The sequence below is a fragment of the Electrophorus electricus genome, chromosome 11, assembly GCF_041902795.1.
Source record: "Electrophorus electricus isolate QZ-2024a chromosome 11, ASM4190279v1, whole genome shotgun sequence".
Lineage (NCBI taxonomy): Eukaryota > Metazoa > Chordata > Actinopteri > Gymnotiformes > Gymnotidae > Electrophorus > Electrophorus electricus.
In genome coordinates, this window is record NC_137507.1 from 11,453,397 (window position 1) to 11,471,348 (window position 17,952).

The following is a 17,952-nucleotide window of genomic DNA, read 5'->3' on the forward strand; positions in this document are numbered from 1 at the left end:
ATTGCAGCAAAGGTGCTGATACTAAAAAGGCCACTTTAGTACAATTTATCAGTCCAGGTTAAATGTTTAGATGTTTGACGATCAGTAATTTAGCAACTAAAATGACAACAGCAACATAAAAAGTCTTTACATGGACATGCATATGCACAGCTCTAAGTGTAACTGTTTACAGTAGAGCTGTATGGGCCCTGCCTCATTCAACTATTCACTGATCTGATACATTGGACAATGCAATCCACACAGACTGTGTGAAATATGCTTTTATTAATTCCAAATATGTCAGTGTGCTTTTATATTTATTTTTAGCACAATTTCCCTCTAAACAGATTAAAAAGTAAGAAAGAAAAATGATCTGATACAGTAATTTCTATAATCATCTCTTTAATTTTAATGAATTGACGAATTAAACAAACTTACTTGTCAGACCACTGCTGGTGATGGCATCATCATAATACTCTTTTGTTCACTGACATATTTTGCTGAGAAAGAATAAAACAAAGTTGTATGTTTATGACAATACAGCATTGACTGTGAAAGTAGAACATTATTAATTAATAATTCTGTTACAAAGTGACATCTAGTTTAAGGATGTGAAACAGTTATTAGTTGACTGTCTATGGGAAGGCCAGTAATAAAACAGACATTAAATGGAACATTAGTTGTTTTAATCAGAAATATTCTACTTTTAGCTTGTAGAATGTGAGCTCTTTATGAGCACAGGACAAAACGCACAGAAATGAAAGCCATTCGTAATTGTGTAATAACCTTTTATTAATTCCAAAGCTTTTACTCACAAGGCTGTTGCCAAGGCAGGTCAAGGTATCTATTGTGCATATTTATAGGATTCAGTAGTGAACCCATCCTTTAACACTGATGACTTTGTTGTAGGCCTATACAGAGTAAGGTGTGCATCTTTATACAAAACAAAACAAGAACAAAACAGAATCTAAATGCTGGCTAACTGTGTATAAAACCGTATAAACCCATAATAATCTTATGAACATGGTGCTAATATCACCATGGTCATGGGTTTGATTCCCAGGGAGCACATGCACTGAATACTGATAAATGAGCCCTTGCAACAAATAACATACATCAGCCCTTTCAAGCTACCAAATTCAACATTATGCATGCAATATGTGTATAAAAAGGCTTAATATTGTATTTCTATGATGCTTTTATGTTTAAAATGATTTTCAAAAATGTGTTCTGGCAAAAGGGTGAAGCAAGACATTGAACCATTTGTGATCTAAACACTTTGAGTTTTAAGAAGTCAAATGTCATTTCCTGAGCAAAAGCACTCTCATTCATGAGGTTTTCTCTGACTGAAGCCTTTCTTCTGTGTCTTACAGGTTATCATAGTCTGCAAGTAAAAGAACAAGAGTAAATATACCAATTTAGTTTTGCAAATTAATATTTCTGTATGTTCCAAATACAGGATGCCTTGCAATGTAACAAAACAAAGTGTTAAACAGATGATCTAATACAGTTAAACTTTTTTTTAAAACATATATTATTGATGCTTTTTAGATTTGGTGATTCTTCAAAGCACACAGATCACATGTCTATAATGTTTTAGATTGGTCAGTATTCTCACAGCACACATTATCATTACACTACAATACATCATGTGTCAGATGATACGGAAAGGCCAGTCTCTCTTATTATTAATAAGCAGTGCAGCTGGAATGTGCAAGTAAAGAGAAATAGAAACATGTTATAATGGGCTCCACCTAAACCGCCACTGTATTCTCACCTGTACCACCTAAAGAATCTTGTCCAGGGGAGATGACATCATCATAATACTCTGGAGTGAGAGCTACACCAGCACATGTAAACAAGTTTTAATGCCAATGAGCAACAAGTCTGACATTAATAATGTGTTGATTCTTGTGGTGAGAATTCCTTTATCATTTTAAGAGAAACCAACCTGTTGTAACATGCGAGTTTGGTCCAACAGTAACAGCATCATCATAGATCTCCATGACATCCTCTATCAAAACGCAAGATAAATGCCATCAGACATCAGTGTCATTGAATGTTATTTTATGTGTTTAAAATTTACAGTGCAAATTGATGTAAAATTAACAAAAATAGCTTAAGAAAAATAATTGATAGTATATGTATCACTGTCAATGTTACACGGCAAAGCTGCACAAGGTTGAAGTTGTATCAGTGTTGCAAATTGACAGCAAATTAGTTACCTATTTTGGCAGTAGTTTGAGTAATGAAATTATTAGTAGAACTACATTTTCCAGAAGCAAGGGGGTTTTATTCAAGCATACTTGCTACAGTATCAGGTGTCTGTCCATGTGTGATGTCATTGTAATTATCCTGTGGATTTTCTGTCCCTAGACCACCTAAATCAAATAAAATGAGCTGATGGAGTAATTTCAGTCGTCATCATCTCTTTCATTTTAATGAAGTGAGGAATTAAACAAATTTAATTGACAGACCACTACTGGTGACAGCATCATCATAATACTCAGTCTTTTCTTCACTGACAGATTTTGCTGTAACCGAAAGAAAAGTGAATTTCTTGTAAATTATATTAAGATACATGTTGCATCCAAAGAGAATTGTCTATGAGAACAGTCACCAAAACTCTACAAGGTAACACATCCACAAGGTACCACATCTGGCACCCACAGCACACTGACTAAGGAGTTTTTAAAAAGTTGTATGTTTACGACAAAACAGCATTGATTGGAAGTATAAGATTATTAAAGAACACTATGATTTCTATCAATTCTAATATTTCTTTGTGAGATGTAATCCCACCCTTACCTGAGAGAAGCTCTTTACCAAAATCTTCATAACCAGAATGCTGAGCCTCTGAGTCGATATGTTCTGTCAGAAGAGAACAGAGCAATCATGAAACATGCTTGAAACAGGAAATCACAAGCATTTTCCTTCAGGGATAATAATGAGCTGTGAGAACAACAGAATATTTGTCCAGTTGACTGCCATGTTTCCATACAATACAAATACAATAATCCAGGGGTGTCACTAGACCCAGTTTAATGGAGCATGTGCCCCACTGAAATGTTTCCATGCCCCACTATAATCACTGGTAAAAGTCACTGAGCTAAAATTCAGTACAAAATCTATAATGCTTTATATTTTAACCTTGCTGAGTAGAACTATACCATATAAATTCACTACAGGGACTACAGGTCCCATAATGACCCAGTATCTTTCCAAACACTTGAGCAGCTAATAATAATAGTGATGCCAGTATTTAAAAGCAAGTCAGAAGACAAGGTAATGATCATTTAAAATGTACTCACATATAACCATTTCACTTGCCAAAAAACACATATTGAACCATTAAAATGAAGGCACTGATTAAGTTAACAAGGGGGCACTGCTAACTAGATAACAAGCTTAAAATGAGAAATATAAGCAGTAAACTATTCATTTTGCAAATTTGTGTTATTTAATTAGCATGAACTGGTGATGCAAAAACAAAATCACAATTCACATGTAGTTTTATCTCTCAAAGGAAACATTTCATAAGATTATTTGATAAGAATATGTGAAAATAGTATTAAAATGAAATGTAAATTCTTAAATGTAACATGTGAAAAAGTAATTTACATTTAATACATGACAAATGAGAGAGCAGGGAACAAGAGTGAGAAGAGAAGAAGAAGAGAGAGAAAGCATATGCAGAACAGGTAGAAGTAGTAAGAGAGACAGAGAGTGTAAGGGTTGGCACCAGGCTGAGGCCCCTTCCAGCCACCAGAGGGAGGCCTTGAGTCAACCACACGACTAATCAGGCTTAACACCCAACAGTTGGGCTAGACCTTATATAAGCCCAGTGAACCAGTCATTCAGTGCTGGGTCTTTGCCAAAGTTCTGAGCTAAGCTCCTAGCCGGTAACTTAAGGTATTGAGGTCTGAGCTCTCGTACTACACCTCACTTCTGTGCTGCGAGGGTGTCCGTGTTCACACGTCCCCTCCTCTCTCCAGTTTTCCCTCTCAAGTCTGTCTTTCTCCGGATGCTTCCCTTAGCCATTCAAGTTCCTCCCTGTTTTGTGGTTTTGTTTGGGAAGTTTTAGTTTGAGTTTTCCCCAGTGCATCGGGGTTGCCATTCCTTCCCCTGGCGTCCTTTATTCTCCCTTTTTTCCACGCTCAGCGTGGTGTTTAGTTTTTTCTTTTGTTTTACCTGACCCAGGCTCTAACTGTTCGGCAAACGGGCCCACCATTGTTAGAGCGTGGTTGCTCACCCAGTAGGCTGTTGATATCACCCAGCTGACCTGGGTTTGAGACCACCTTACAGAGAGCAGGGAATGGAGCAACAGAAATGCATATGTGCAGTTCTGCCCCTCCTACTGACTGGAAAACAAAGGGGCTGAGCTATGTCCTTAATTCTGTGTGTCTCTCAGTTTAGAAGATAATTCTTTAAATATATTACTTTACATCACTTTTACATATTCAGCATGTAAAAAAAGTGCTTAGAGATAAACAACTGGAAAGGCACCAAATTGAACAAAGAAAAGACAGAGGTGATTACATTTGGCCATTAACAGCAATGACTGACTTGAAGTCAGTTCTTATCTTGACACCAGAGCCCTGAAGACTAAAGCTAAAGTCAGAAATCAGAATGTTGATTCAGATCAGAACTTCAGCAGTTACATCAAATCAATAACAAAGAATGACTTAACTATCTAAAGAATATATCAAAGGGTAAACATTTAATGTCTAAACAGGACATAGAGAAACTAATACCTGCATTTTTCTCCTACATTTCCATTTATGGCATTTAGCAGACACTCTTATCCAGAGCGACTTACAAAAGTGCTTTGTCATTTACTCATAGAATATCCTAGTACAGTACAATAGGATAGAGTCCAACATACCAATAAAGTATATCTTGTCCTACAGACAAAATTACTGCACTAGTCTTTATACTGGCTTAAACAAGTTCACAAACTGTTATTCTTATTTAAAAGGCAGCTGCCAGAAATCTTAACAAAACAAATAGAGTTGAAGACATTGATTCCAGTTTTCACATTCTTACATCCACTACCAATTCATTTCAAAGTTCCTCATTTTTGGTATTTCTAAATATAATTATATACAAACAATTGTATATAAATCACTGAATGGCCTAGAACCAAAATACATCTCTGATCTACTGGAAGAGTACAAACCCAATAGGCCAGTCAGGCTAATCAGCTAATGCTGCCTAGAATCAGAACCAAATATGGTGAGGCAACTTTTAGACAGTATGATGCTAAATGCAATCAGAACCTTCCTGATCTTAGATATACCCCAAATGTTATTGTTTAGATTGACAATGTTCTTGTTTTCTTGTATCTTTATCTTTTAATTTGTAATTTTACTTTACTTTAAATCTACTCCTATTTTTTAAAGCCCTTTCTGAGGTGACAGATCTCAGCCTTTATTTAAAACTTTTTTACACTCAATGTTTCTATACATTTGAGTAAAGTACTTTGAATTCCTATTGTGCATGAAAGGTACTACATATTAAAACATGCCTTGCCTTACAAGCAGACATTTATTATGATACTGTTCAGATCTCTTAATGCAGTGAGCAGCAAGATGTGAAATGTCATAAGGTATGAAAAGAGTGCGATACAGTCACACAGCTTCAAAATAACAAATATAACACACAAGCTCTCTCATTTTTCTCTCACTCTGTATTTTTCTTTTATCTCTGTGTCATACACACTAGGATTGCCTGCAATATTACCCTCCATATTACTCACCCTTTTGAACAGAGATGGGAGTTTTTTCACTGGTGATTCTGTGGTCAATCTCCTCATAAATTACTTCAGGCAAAGTCTTACACCTCCTCTTATAGAGCACTGGGTGTGAAGACATGAGGAAACATGGCTCCAGCAAATGAATGGTGTAAAATGTCTGAAACCATAGATTATATGTGAATGTTCCCTACCTCTCCTGAGCACTCTGTTCTGGTAAACCAGCCCAGAGAGAAGCACTAAGGCCAGGAAGAGCAGCACTCCCAGTACCAGCAGGACCACTGACGAGGTAACTGGTTGAGGTAGAGGTCGACTGGTTGTCATCTCAGATTTATCAACTGGACAGGAAATTGCAAAGGAGAACGTGTATAAACAGTATTTTTCATTTGAACATTAAAAAAAAAAAAATGAGGCAGAGGAATGAAAAGAGGACCTGAGATGGAGTTGATGGTTACTTTGCTTGTAATCACAGGGGTCAGGGAGATGTCTAGAAATAGAGAACCAAATCAGTTAGGTGGACACAGAACTCACACAAACATACAAAATCAAATTAATTAGCTTTATTCTCTAACTGACCCTAGCAAGTATATGTCGGTTATATCATTTAAATTACATTTCTTTCTAGACATTTTTGATATTATTATTATTGTTGTTGTTATTCATGTTGACACTCATAATGATGATAACGATTTACCTGCAAAATCCAGCATTTCTCAGGTTATTAAAAACATTTATCATTGTCACTGGTGTACATTGTCACGGACCAAATGTCAATATTTAATTATGAGTTTGGCAGTTCTGGTAAGCCAAAAAGCAATTCATGAACAATGAAGCTGTGGATGACATTTATATTTGCTCATTTTTTATTCAGATTTGACTGTATACTAATGCTACTTCAATGTATAAGGACATGTATTTTCAGGGCTATACATTAGTTAGGAGGGAAGAACTTAATTACTAGGTTCTTCTCATTTCTTTAACTGTTCTCACTTCTTTGCACCTCTTCCTCATGACTTAACTCCTCCCTCTGGGGATGTGACAAAGAGATGCAAGGATGAGATGTGAGGACAGAGGGCTCAGTGACAAAACGTCCACCCAATGAGAGTCCTTGCTTACAGCAACATTAATAATTGATGATGTGCTGCACAGGTGTATCCCTCATCACCAGATACAACACCCAGAGATACATAACAAGGTGTAATTAGCCTACAAACTAAAAAAACCAAAAACATCAAAACATTGCAAGCACAATTTCTATTTTTCAGCTACTGAATTTGTCAAAGGAGTTATTTATTGAATCCAAAACCCTGTCTGAGGTCTCCTCTAACCTGCACAAATGATGCCAGCATCCTCTTTGTGGGAGCAGTCAGTGTGGTTCTTCAGTGAATAACTGCAGTCCCACAGGTGAATTTCATCCCCTCTACACTCCACTCTGTTCAACCAGATCGCCCCTTCACCAGCACCAAAGGCAGCACTCCCATTAGCATGCAGTGCCTTCCCACAGCCCAGCTGTCGGCAGACCACCTCAGCATCCCTGATGTCCCACTGATCATCACAGATGGAGCCCCACGCAGCATTATGATAAACCTCCAGCCTCCCAGAGCAGCTTCCCTCTGGTCCACTCAGCCTGAGAGGCAGCGGAACTATACCACAGACATATGACATGAGGAGAAAATACTGCACAGGACAGTTAGGGCAGTAACATAACTGTCTGGGTTCAGCAGATACCACATTTCGTGACAACTTTGACTGTGTGAAGTATTGATGTTGAGTAATCCATTAAAATTTGCAATGATGGGTAAGATATTGGAAGAATTTTGATTTAATGCTCTCATTAATTAATGCATCCTTACCTGAGCACTGGCTTTGATGGGGAAATGAAGAGCATTTCACATGTTTTTGTAAATGTTTCTGCTCTTCTGTGAGTATGGTAAGAAATTATGATTGCAGATTTAATGCTCATGAGCATTTAATGATTAACTTCTCAGCTACTTGATATCTGCAAGAATCTTTACATGCACGGAGAATCTGCCTACCTGAACAGGTAATGTGAGCCACCTCCTTGTCATTATCACACTTGTTGTGCCCCCAGGGGTCAGATGGGCAGTGCCATAGAGTGGAGTCATGTTTCCTACATTTCACCTGATCCAGCCAGTTAGGAGATGATTCCACTCTTGCTCTGGCCCCAGACTCCCTGCCTGTTTTTCCACAGTTCAGCTCTTGACAGATCAAACTTGCTGTTTCTTCATTCATCTCATTCACACACACATTCCCCCAGGTCCCATTGTAGAACACTTCCAGATTCCCTTTACACCCCTCAGTGAGTCTGATCTCTTTAAACTCTGGTGAGAGAAAATATGCAGACAACTGTTTTGTTAATCTTTATGATTCTTAGACCGTTCTACAAGAGCTCACTCTACCCAAAGTATAAATGCACAGTTGCCATCAGTGTCTTAATTATTGTTTTTTTTATGTTTCTTTAAACCCATATGAAACTTAGCTTTCTTAACATAATAAAACTTAAATAGCTAAAAGCAAATTAAAATGAGCATTATTAAATATGACACTGCTTTGGTGCAGTTTTGGGTTATCTTCTGTCAGAATTATTAGATATCATTCTTGTATGCTTAATGTCATAGACTTTTACATTTGACACTTGCTTTTGAACTGTGCAACTGTGTTACATTTTATGTTATCACTATACACTTTAAAGAACAAAAGACAAGTAAATCAAATTCAAGAACAGTTGCAGTCAGCATACTTCACCTGAGCACACGACGCCTACATCCTCCTTGTGTCTGCAGTCATGCTTTCCTCCAGACTGATACCTGCAGTTCCACAGGGACGTCTCATTCCCCTCACACTGCACCTCATTCAGCCATATGGGTCCAGTTCCAGGACCAAACCAGGCTGGTACGTGGGCACTGAGGGCTACTCCACACTGCAGCTGCCTGCACACCACCTGGGCATCCTCAATATCCCATGAGTCATCACACACTGTCCCCCACAATCCACTGAGGAAAACCTCCAGCCTTCCTGCACAGTCTCCCCCAGATCCAACCAGCCTGATGGAGGAGTGGGCTGAAACACAAACACACTCTAAGTGTATACACACACAGTCACACGTTAATTGTCCAGAACAGTTCAGACAGTTGAAACTCTGGTTTTGATTTACATAGAATTGTTCCACCAAAATAAGAACACCAGGTTATTATTTTTGTTAATGTGACATAAAAGTCATTAATCTTCACACAACTGGTGTACATTTTAGAGTAGATTAGGCAAGCATGTTATTAACTTTATTAAGAATTACCAGTTTTTAGGTTAATGTAACACATACCAGAGCAGGTGATTGACAGCTGTTCCATGGAGCTGCAGGAGAGGTTGAGGAGGTTTGCACTGCTGCAGTTCCCCAGATGAGCTTCACTCCCAGAACAATTGAAACCCGTCACACAGATGTGGCTGTGTTGATCAGGACTGGATGGAGAGGAGCTGGAGAAGTTCAGCACAGAGCCACAGCCCAGCTGTCTGCAGACCACTGAGGCCTCAGGCACGCTCCAGGAGTCCAGGAGAACTCTCCTCCAGTCCTGGCTGAAGTAAACCTCAACCTGCCCCTCACACTCCCTCCCTCCAGACAACCGCACTTGCCCCTCATGAAAGGCCTGAGAGGAACCTGAATGGGAATATAATTAAACAGGTAAATTAATAAGCTTATTTTAGCATGCAAAACATCACTAATTTCACTAATGTGGTGAACATGTGTGGAAGAGCTCACCATTGCAGATGACTCCAGCAGCCTGTTTATGAGAGCATGCTGCTCGACTCCATGATGAGATGGGACATTCTGACAGGTGTGTCTCATTCCCATGACAATCAAAAACATCAGCCCAGATGTGGCCACTCCCCTCCCCAAACCAGTCCGCTGCCAACAAAGCCACAGCACTCCCACACTTCAGCTGTCCACAGAGGACACTGGCAGCTTTCATATCCCAGCTAGCCCCACAAACTGAGCCCCAGTCACTGAGGTACTGAAGTTCCACTCGACCAGAACAGGAGTCCCAGCCATTCAACAGACGCACTGCTGTGTGACCTGTAAAACACAGAACTGATTACAGATCTCTAAAATGACAAGAACAAAGCTTATCTTAGTATCTCATAGTTACAATATATTTCTGGCAGAAAAATGACAAACACTTAACCTGAACATATTAGTCCCACATCATTGTAATGGGAGCAGTTCTGTTTGACTGAAGATGTTGGACAGAGAGAAACCTCAGATTCGTTGCCTCTACACTGAAGTTCCTCTGTCCACACCTGACCCTCCCCTCTGCCAAAAGCAGCTGCTCCCAGCACCTTCATAGGATGCCCACATCCCAGCTCTCTACAAACAACCTCTGCATCCTGTTGGTCAAAGTCAGCATCACACACTGTGGCCAAGGTATTCCCATGAAGCAACTCTACTCTCCCAGAACACAGGTGAGGACCATCTTTAAGTCTGGGCATTTTGTGACCTGTGTGTAAAGTAACATCATCAATACCATGGACAACACATATAAGAATGAATGGTCTATAATCATTCAGTTAATTAAAACATACTACGATATTTAAAGTCAGAACGATCTCATCTATGTTCTGTGGATGATGGGTCCAGAATTAATCACAAATATGATATTTATCAGATGTTTATACAAATCATTCTAAAAGAGATTAATAGAAAACAGACTGATTGAATATACACACTGATTTCAACATACCTGAGCAGATTAATTCAGCATCATCATAATGAAGACAGCTATGTTCACCCCAGCCCAATGATCCACAGTGTTTCACTGTAGACTCAGTTCCACTGCAGTCCACATGACTCATCCAAATTGGTCCTGACCCTGGTATGTAACCTACGTTAATACTCAGAAACTCTCCACAGCCCAGCTCTCTACACACCACTACTGCAGCTATTGTACTTATACCAAAAACACACACTGTTCCCCACTGTCCTCTATGAAGAACCTCCACTCTCCCAGCACATCGACTTCCACCATCCACCAGCCTCACACTGCCTGTATGGCCAAGAACAAGAACATGATAGAGTAACAAAGAGAGATAGACAGATCATCATGTACAATGGGTTTTTAACACAGAAAATGTTTTTTATGTAAAATGTGAAATCAGTTTAAAAAACACAATTCTTACCAGCACACACCAATCCCACATCACTGTCATGAGAACAGTCATGTTTGACTGCAGATATTGTTGGACAGGAGAAAATATCCGATTCATTGCCTCGACACTGAAGCTCCTCTGTCCACACCTGGCCCTCCCCTCTGCCAAAAGCAGCTGCTCCTAGCACCTCCACAGGAGGCCCACAGCCCAGCTCTCTACACACAACCTCTGCATCCTTCTGGTCAAAGTCAGCATCACACACTGTGGTCCAGGTCTTCCCATGAAGTACCTCCACTCTCCCAGAGCAGCGAGGACCACCAACCAGCCTCACTCCTAAAATATTAGTATGGGCAATAGAGACCATGGAACACATTCTAGTGACAGAGAAACTACTTACATTATTGATTTTTTATAATATTTCACTAGACTATATCAGACCATAACCTGGTTCTGTTGTCACCCACATACTGGCCTGTTGTCTTAAGACAACCTGTGGCAAAGAAGTCAATAAAGAGATGGTCACCAGAGGCAGAGGAGGCTCTGCAGGTTTGCTTTGAGACTACAAACTGGCAAGGACATTATCACAGTATCACAGACTGCTTCAGCGACTATATCAACTTTTGCACTGACTTCATTGTTCCTGTCAGGTGGGTACGTTGTTTTCCTAACAACAAGCCATGGGTCACCAAGAACCTGAAGGAACTTCTTAATAGGAAAAAACAGCCTTTCAGACTTAAGGACAAGGAACTATTGAAGGGGGTGTAGAAAGAGCTTAAGGTGAGACTCCGGGAGAACAAGGAAGGCTATAGAAGGAAGCTGGAGATGAAGCTTCAGCAGAATGCAAAGGAGGTGTGGACAGGCATGAATCAGATCAAAATAAGGCAACAGACTGTTGGGGGCAGTTAAGACAAGGCCAATGAGTTGAATGTGTTTTTTAACCGGTTCAGCACAACACCCTCCGCCCACACCTGCAGACGCATCTCCCCCACTTCCTCAACATCAACACCTCTTAAATATCAGCACCCACCCCCTTTCACCCTACAGTCATTATCTGTTGATTCACAACTTTCACAACTCCCCCACCCAGAAATAACAACCAGCCAGGTGAAAAGACAGCTGTAAAAGCATAGAGTCGGCAAAGCTGCAGGGCCAGATGGAATCAGCCCAAGGGTACTGAAGGTTTGTGCAACCCAGTTGTGTGGGATCCTTCAGCAGCTCTATAACCTGAGCCTTAAGCAGGAGACTGCCAAGGCGGTGGAAAACCTCCTGCCTAGTTCCTGTTCAAAAGAAGTCTACATCTTCCTTGAATGACTACAGACTGGTGGTGCTCACATCTCACATCATGAAGGTCCTAGAAAGGCTAGTGCTGTCATATCTTAGACCTATAGTCAGCCCTTTCCTGGACCCTCTGCAGTTTGCTTACCAGCAGCAGGTAGGTGTGGATGATGCTGTTATCTACCTACTGCAGAAGGCACATGCACATCTGGATCAGAACAATACCATTGTAAGAATCACCTTTTTTTTATTTCTCAACCGCATTCAACACCATCCAACCTCTCAGATTCGGGGAGAAGATGGAGAGAATGCAGGTGGACATGTCCATGATCACCTGGGTCAAGGACTACCTGTCTGACAGACCCCAGTACGTGCAGCTGGGAGCAAGCCGATCTGAAGTCTTGGTCAGTTACATTGGAGCAGCACAGGGAACTGTACTCTCACCTTTCCTATTCACCCTGTACACTACTGACTTCCAGTACCAGTCTGACCTATGCCATCTCCAGAAGTTTTCTGATGATTCGGCGATGGTTGGATGTATCAAGGAGGGAGAATACAGAAATGCGGTTAACAGTTTTGTAGAGTGGTGTGAGAGGAACCATCTGCTCCTCAATGTGGACAAGACCAAGGAAATGGTGCCAGATTTCAAGAGGAGGAGGACAACGACCAGTCCTATTACCATCAAGGATCAGGATGTTGAGCAGGTGGTAACGTACAAATACCTTGGTGTCATCCTTGACGATAAACTGGACTGGAAGGGCAACTCAGAAGCTGTGTACAGGAAGGTGATGAGTAGATTTTACTTTTTGAGGAAGCTCAGTTCCTTTAATGTGTCCTTCAAGATGCTGACAATGTTCTACCAGTCTGTTGTCATGAGTGCTATCTTATTATCTTTTAGTCACAGACTCATTCTGCTCTGCTGTAGTAAGTAGCGGTACAGGAGATCATTCGTTCCAATTGAGAGCACACTGTACAATCCTTCTTTGTGTCGGGACACTACTGAGTGGTATTGAGCATTAGATAATCGTGCTTATTATTAATATCCACTCTGTTGTCATTCTCTTCTGCATTCATTGCACAATCATATATACACACCTCAGTGAATGTTTGTATTGCACTGTCACTTTGCCTATGTCAATTTCCCCCTGGGATTAATAAATAAAGTGATCTATCTATCTATCTATCTATCTATCTATCTATCTATCTATCTATCTATCTATCTATCTATCTATCTATCTATCTATCTATCTATCTATCTATCTATCTATCTAGTTAATGCATGGTTCTTCATTAATGGCAGCAAATAATAAATATATTATTAGAAAATAGGTTTTGTGGGTGGTCTAATAAGTGACAAAGAATAATTAAATTTCCTTTACAAATGCTGAAGAAAGAAAGCACAGCTGTTTTATCTGAAAAAGGAACTCCACAAGAATTGTTAACAACTGATCTATCATAGCATGTCACATTCATAGGATCATGTCCATAGAAGCTTCTAATGAGAATGATGCCATGTTTTCCTTTTATTAAACAAATATACAACTGAATTGAACAAAATGTGTAATGTCATAACTGGTATAACAAAGTCTGAAAGCTAGCAAATATGCAGAAATGCCAGTCGAGGTAAATATATCCATTCTTAAGATTAGTATAATTTACCTGAGCAGATAACTCCTGCATGATGACAGTCACTAACACTTCCACTTGAGCCACAGTTCTTCAGCGTAGACTCTGATCCACTACAGGCCACTTCATTCATCCAGATTGGTCCTGATCCTGGTCCAAAGTGAGCTTTACCCAGTACATCTACAGCCTCCCCACACCCCAGCTCTCTACACACCACTGCAGCATCTCTCATATCCCAGTCATCATCACACACTGTTCCCCACTGTCCTCTATGAAGAACCTCCACTCTCCCAGTACAAGGCCTGCTGCCATTCACCAGCCTCACCATGTCTGTATGTCCGAGAGAGAGAGAGAGAGAGAGAGAGAGAGAGAGAGAGAGAGAGAGAGAGAGAGAGAGAGAGAGAGAGAGAGAGAGAGAGACAACGAGAGAGTGATTAAGTTGGGGGGGGGGACAACATACACGTATCTGTCATGTAAGTCACTGTTGTTACACACAGGCCACCAGATGGAGGCCTCAGACACTTCCCACATCCACCACCAGAGCTCATCTGCTCCAGAATACTGACTGGTTTCCATGGTTCGTAACTCTGCACACTAAGAACAGTTTGGAACTCTTTAAATGTATTATTTAAACTCGCTTGTTTTATTGTGAGGTCTTGCCACTTTTCTCTGTCTGCATTCCTGAACTGTTTATCTGATGCATTTGGCTCTTTTTGTTTCTGACCCTCCTTTTTTAATGGTTTGTGATCTTAGCCATTTGTGTTTTGGCATTGCTGCATGATATAGAATAATTCCCTGGTTTTCTGCCTCTATACTTGTTAAGACTCCACTTATTGTTGCTCTGTGTTCTTTAACTATTTCCGCAGCAAAGAATCTGCAAATTAATCATAACACTTCCCCAGCTTCAGCATCACCATTACAAAGAGAAAATGCTAAAATGATATATAATTCATATATAGAAAAAAATATACATTTAACAATGGGTTTAAATTGTAAATAACATAAATGATTAGTGTCAGAAAAATACAAGATTAACTCTGAATGCATGCATTTCTTACCAGCACACACCAATCCCACATTATTGTCATGCGAGCAGTCATGTTTGAGAGTAGATGATTTTGGACAGAGATGAATCTGGGATTCGTTGCCTGTACACTGAAGCTCCTCTGTCCACACCTGGCCCTCCCCTCTGCCAAAAGCAGCTGCTCCCAGCACCTCCACAGGAAGCCCACAGCCCAGGTCTCTACACACAACCTCTGCATCCTGCTGGTCAAAGTCTTCAATACACACTGTGGCCCAGAGCTTCCCATGAAGCACCTCTACTCTCCCAGAGCAGTGAGGACCACCAACCAATCTGACCCCTAAAGTATTAGCATAAAAGAACAAAGAAAATTCAGTGCTTCCTAATGATTATTATTCAAATGTTGAAATATGAATGTATTTGTTGGGACATTAAACTCTCAACCCTTAAAAGTCATGGAAAATCTTGAGTTGGAGGTGGGAAGAATACAATAATATGCATTATATTTTTAGATTCATAAATGACAAAGGCAAGGAAATTAATAAATGTTCAGTAGTAAACTGTATTATTTGAGTTTTATATTGAGATTTAGAGCATCTTACCTGAGCAGATGACTCCAGCATTTTTGGTTTGATTACAGTCATGTTTACCCCAACCTGCTGATGTACAGTTCTTCAGTGTAGACTCTGATCCAGTACAGTCCACATCATCCATCCAGATTGGTCCTGATCCTGGTCCAAAGTGAGAATTACCCAGTACATCTACAGCCTCCCCACAACCCAGCTCTCTACACACCACTGCAGCATCTCTCATATCCCAGTCATCATCACATACTGTTCCCCACTGTCCTCTATGAAGAACCTCGACTCTCCCAGCACAGTGACCACCACCGTCCATCAGCCTTACACTGTCTGTGCAAAATGAAAATTAGGAAGAAAGAAAGAGGCAGAGAGGTATAGAAACAAATCAGAAAAAGAGACAGTTGTGCAAGCGATACAAAAAAAATGTTAAAATCTTACATAACTTATAATTACAGTTTGAGAAATACATGTTTACATATGAATTACCCTAAATCTTACCCCCACACACTAGTGCCACACCATGCTCATGAAGGCAGTTGTGTGTAAGTGTAGATGATGAGGGACAGAGGTGAATCTGAGATTCGTTGCCTGTACACTGAAGCTCCTCTGACCACACCTGGCCCTCCCCTCTGCCAAAAGAAGCTGTTCCCAGCACCTCCATAGGAGGCCCACAGCCCAGCTCTCTACACACAACCTCTGCATCCTTTTGGTCAAAGTCAGAATGACACACAGTGGCCCAGGTCTTCCTATGAAGCACCTCCACTCTCCCAGTGCAGCGAGGAGCACCAACCAGCCTCACTCCTAAAATATTAGTATAGGGAATAGAGACACATGTAACTTATTGTGATGACCAAGATGCTTAAATAGCTTAATATTAAGGTAATGCTCTAATTAATGCATGGCTCATATGGTTTTCTTTAATGTCATAAAATATCAGTAAAAACCTTTATGTACAAAATACTGCCAACATACAAGACATGACAAACACAAATAGTCAGAAAAGTTTAAGAAATTTAATACCTATAAAAACACCCAAATTTGCCAAAGACATTTGAAAGTAGAGCCATAGTAACTAATACGATATTAGGTTGTGAATTACAATCAGTACAGATATCATATGCAGATGTATTGTAGTTTACCTGAGCAGATAACGCCAGCATTTTTAGTTTGATTACAGTTATGTTTACCCCAACCTGCGGATCTACAGTTCTTCAGTGTAGACTCTGATCCACTACAGTCTATATCATCCATCCAGATTGGTCCTGATCCTGGTCCAAAGTGAGAATTACCCAGTACATCTACAGCCTCCCCACAGCCCAGCTCTCTACACACCACTGCAGCATCTCTCATATCCCAGTCATCATCGCACACTGTTCCCCACTGTCCTCTGTGAAGAACCTCTACTCTCCCAGAACAGTGACTACTACCATCCACCAGTCTCACATTGTCTGTGGGAGACAGAATGAATAGAGTGAAGACAATCTATTCTAAATGTGAAAGTGTTTGACATAAGCAAATAGAGATGTGGAAATATGTCATTACGTAAAATAAATGTATTTCTTACCAGCACACAACAGACCCACATCGTTGTCATGAGAGCAACTGTGTTTGTATGAAGATGTCGGACAAGAGTAAATATCAGATTCGTTGCCTCTGCACTGAAGCTCTTCTGTCCACACCTGGCCCTCCCCTCTGCCAAAAGCAGCTGCTCCCAGCACCTCCTCAGGAGGCCCACAGCCCAGGTCTCTACACACAACCTCTGCATCCTGCTGGTCAAAGTCGGCATCACACACTGTGGTCCAGATCTTCCCATGAAGCACCTCTACCCTCCCAGAGCAGCGAGGACCATCGACCAGCCTCACTCCTAAAATATTAATACAAGGAATAGAGACAAATGTAACTTAATGTAATGACTAAGAAATGCTAAAACAGATTACACAAAACCATGCATTTGTGATTTGTAATATTGTAACAGGTTGCAAAGTGAATTTGTGCGTTTATTGACAAAACTAAACGGTCACAAAAAGAAAAACAAAAAATAAGCTTTTTATCTTTCGGTGCTTCTTTGCTCTCATAATATTGCTCTCATAATATTGTAACAGCTTAAAACAGCTGAGAAATTGTAGCAAAATCATTAAATGCTGTAAACTTACAAACTTTATACTACGTCAATGGCAATGTGCAAAGTTTGCAATGACAGTTTGTGACCTCAGTTCTCTAAGCGAAACCTGTCTGACTCCACTCCCTCCTGTTGCAAGTATTGTTCAAGATTTGTTTAATAATGACAAGAAGTTGTCACCAACAAAATTCAGTCAACAAAAATGAAGAGGAGTTATCCTTCTGGCAGTGAAAAAAGAAAGAAGAAAAAAGAGGATGAGGAGAAAAAAACATTACTAGTGAGTGGAGCAGATAATACCAATTAAATATAATGATTAATAACTAATTCCTGCAAGTCTAGCCTTAAATGAGGGGGAGACACACTTGAATAACATCCACTAGAATGACATTATTTCATTTGTTTACCTTGACATTTAATATTAGTTAACCTAGCTTGCAAA

General features: G+C 40.1%; 1 protein-coding gene across 1 annotated transcript; it reads right to left on the minus strand.

Annotated features, from left to right (window-relative positions):
* Nucleotides 1–800: 800 nt before the first annotated feature.
* LOC113569243 (scavenger receptor cysteine-rich type 1 protein M130-like) lies at nucleotides 801–17,219 on the minus strand. The gene is made up of 23 exons (XM_081723252.1): nucleotides 16,959–17,219; nucleotides 16,534–16,842; nucleotides 15,893–16,195; nucleotides 15,416–15,724; nucleotides 14,851–15,153; nucleotides 13,826–14,122; nucleotides 10,922–11,224; nucleotides 10,482–10,788; nucleotides 9,931–10,226; nucleotides 9,507–9,821; nucleotides 9,072–9,404; nucleotides 8,498–8,812; nucleotides 7,768–8,073; nucleotides 7,585–7,650; nucleotides 7,060–7,374; nucleotides 6,165–6,218; nucleotides 5,926–6,069; nucleotides 5,738–5,836; nucleotides 2,788–2,850; nucleotides 2,286–2,513; nucleotides 1,931–1,993; nucleotides 1,757–1,819; nucleotides 801–1,363 (listed from the first exon to the last, which is right to left on the minus strand). The coding sequence occupies exons 2-20, from the start codon at nucleotides 16,742–16,744 to the stop codon at nucleotides 2,434–2,436; spliced, it is 4,419 nt and encodes a 1,472-aa protein (XP_081579378.1). The 5' UTR covers nucleotides 16,745–16,842; nucleotides 16,959–17,219; the 3' UTR covers nucleotides 801–1,363; nucleotides 1,757–1,819; nucleotides 1,931–1,993; nucleotides 2,286–2,433.
* Nucleotides 17,220–17,952: the final 733 nt, after the last annotated feature.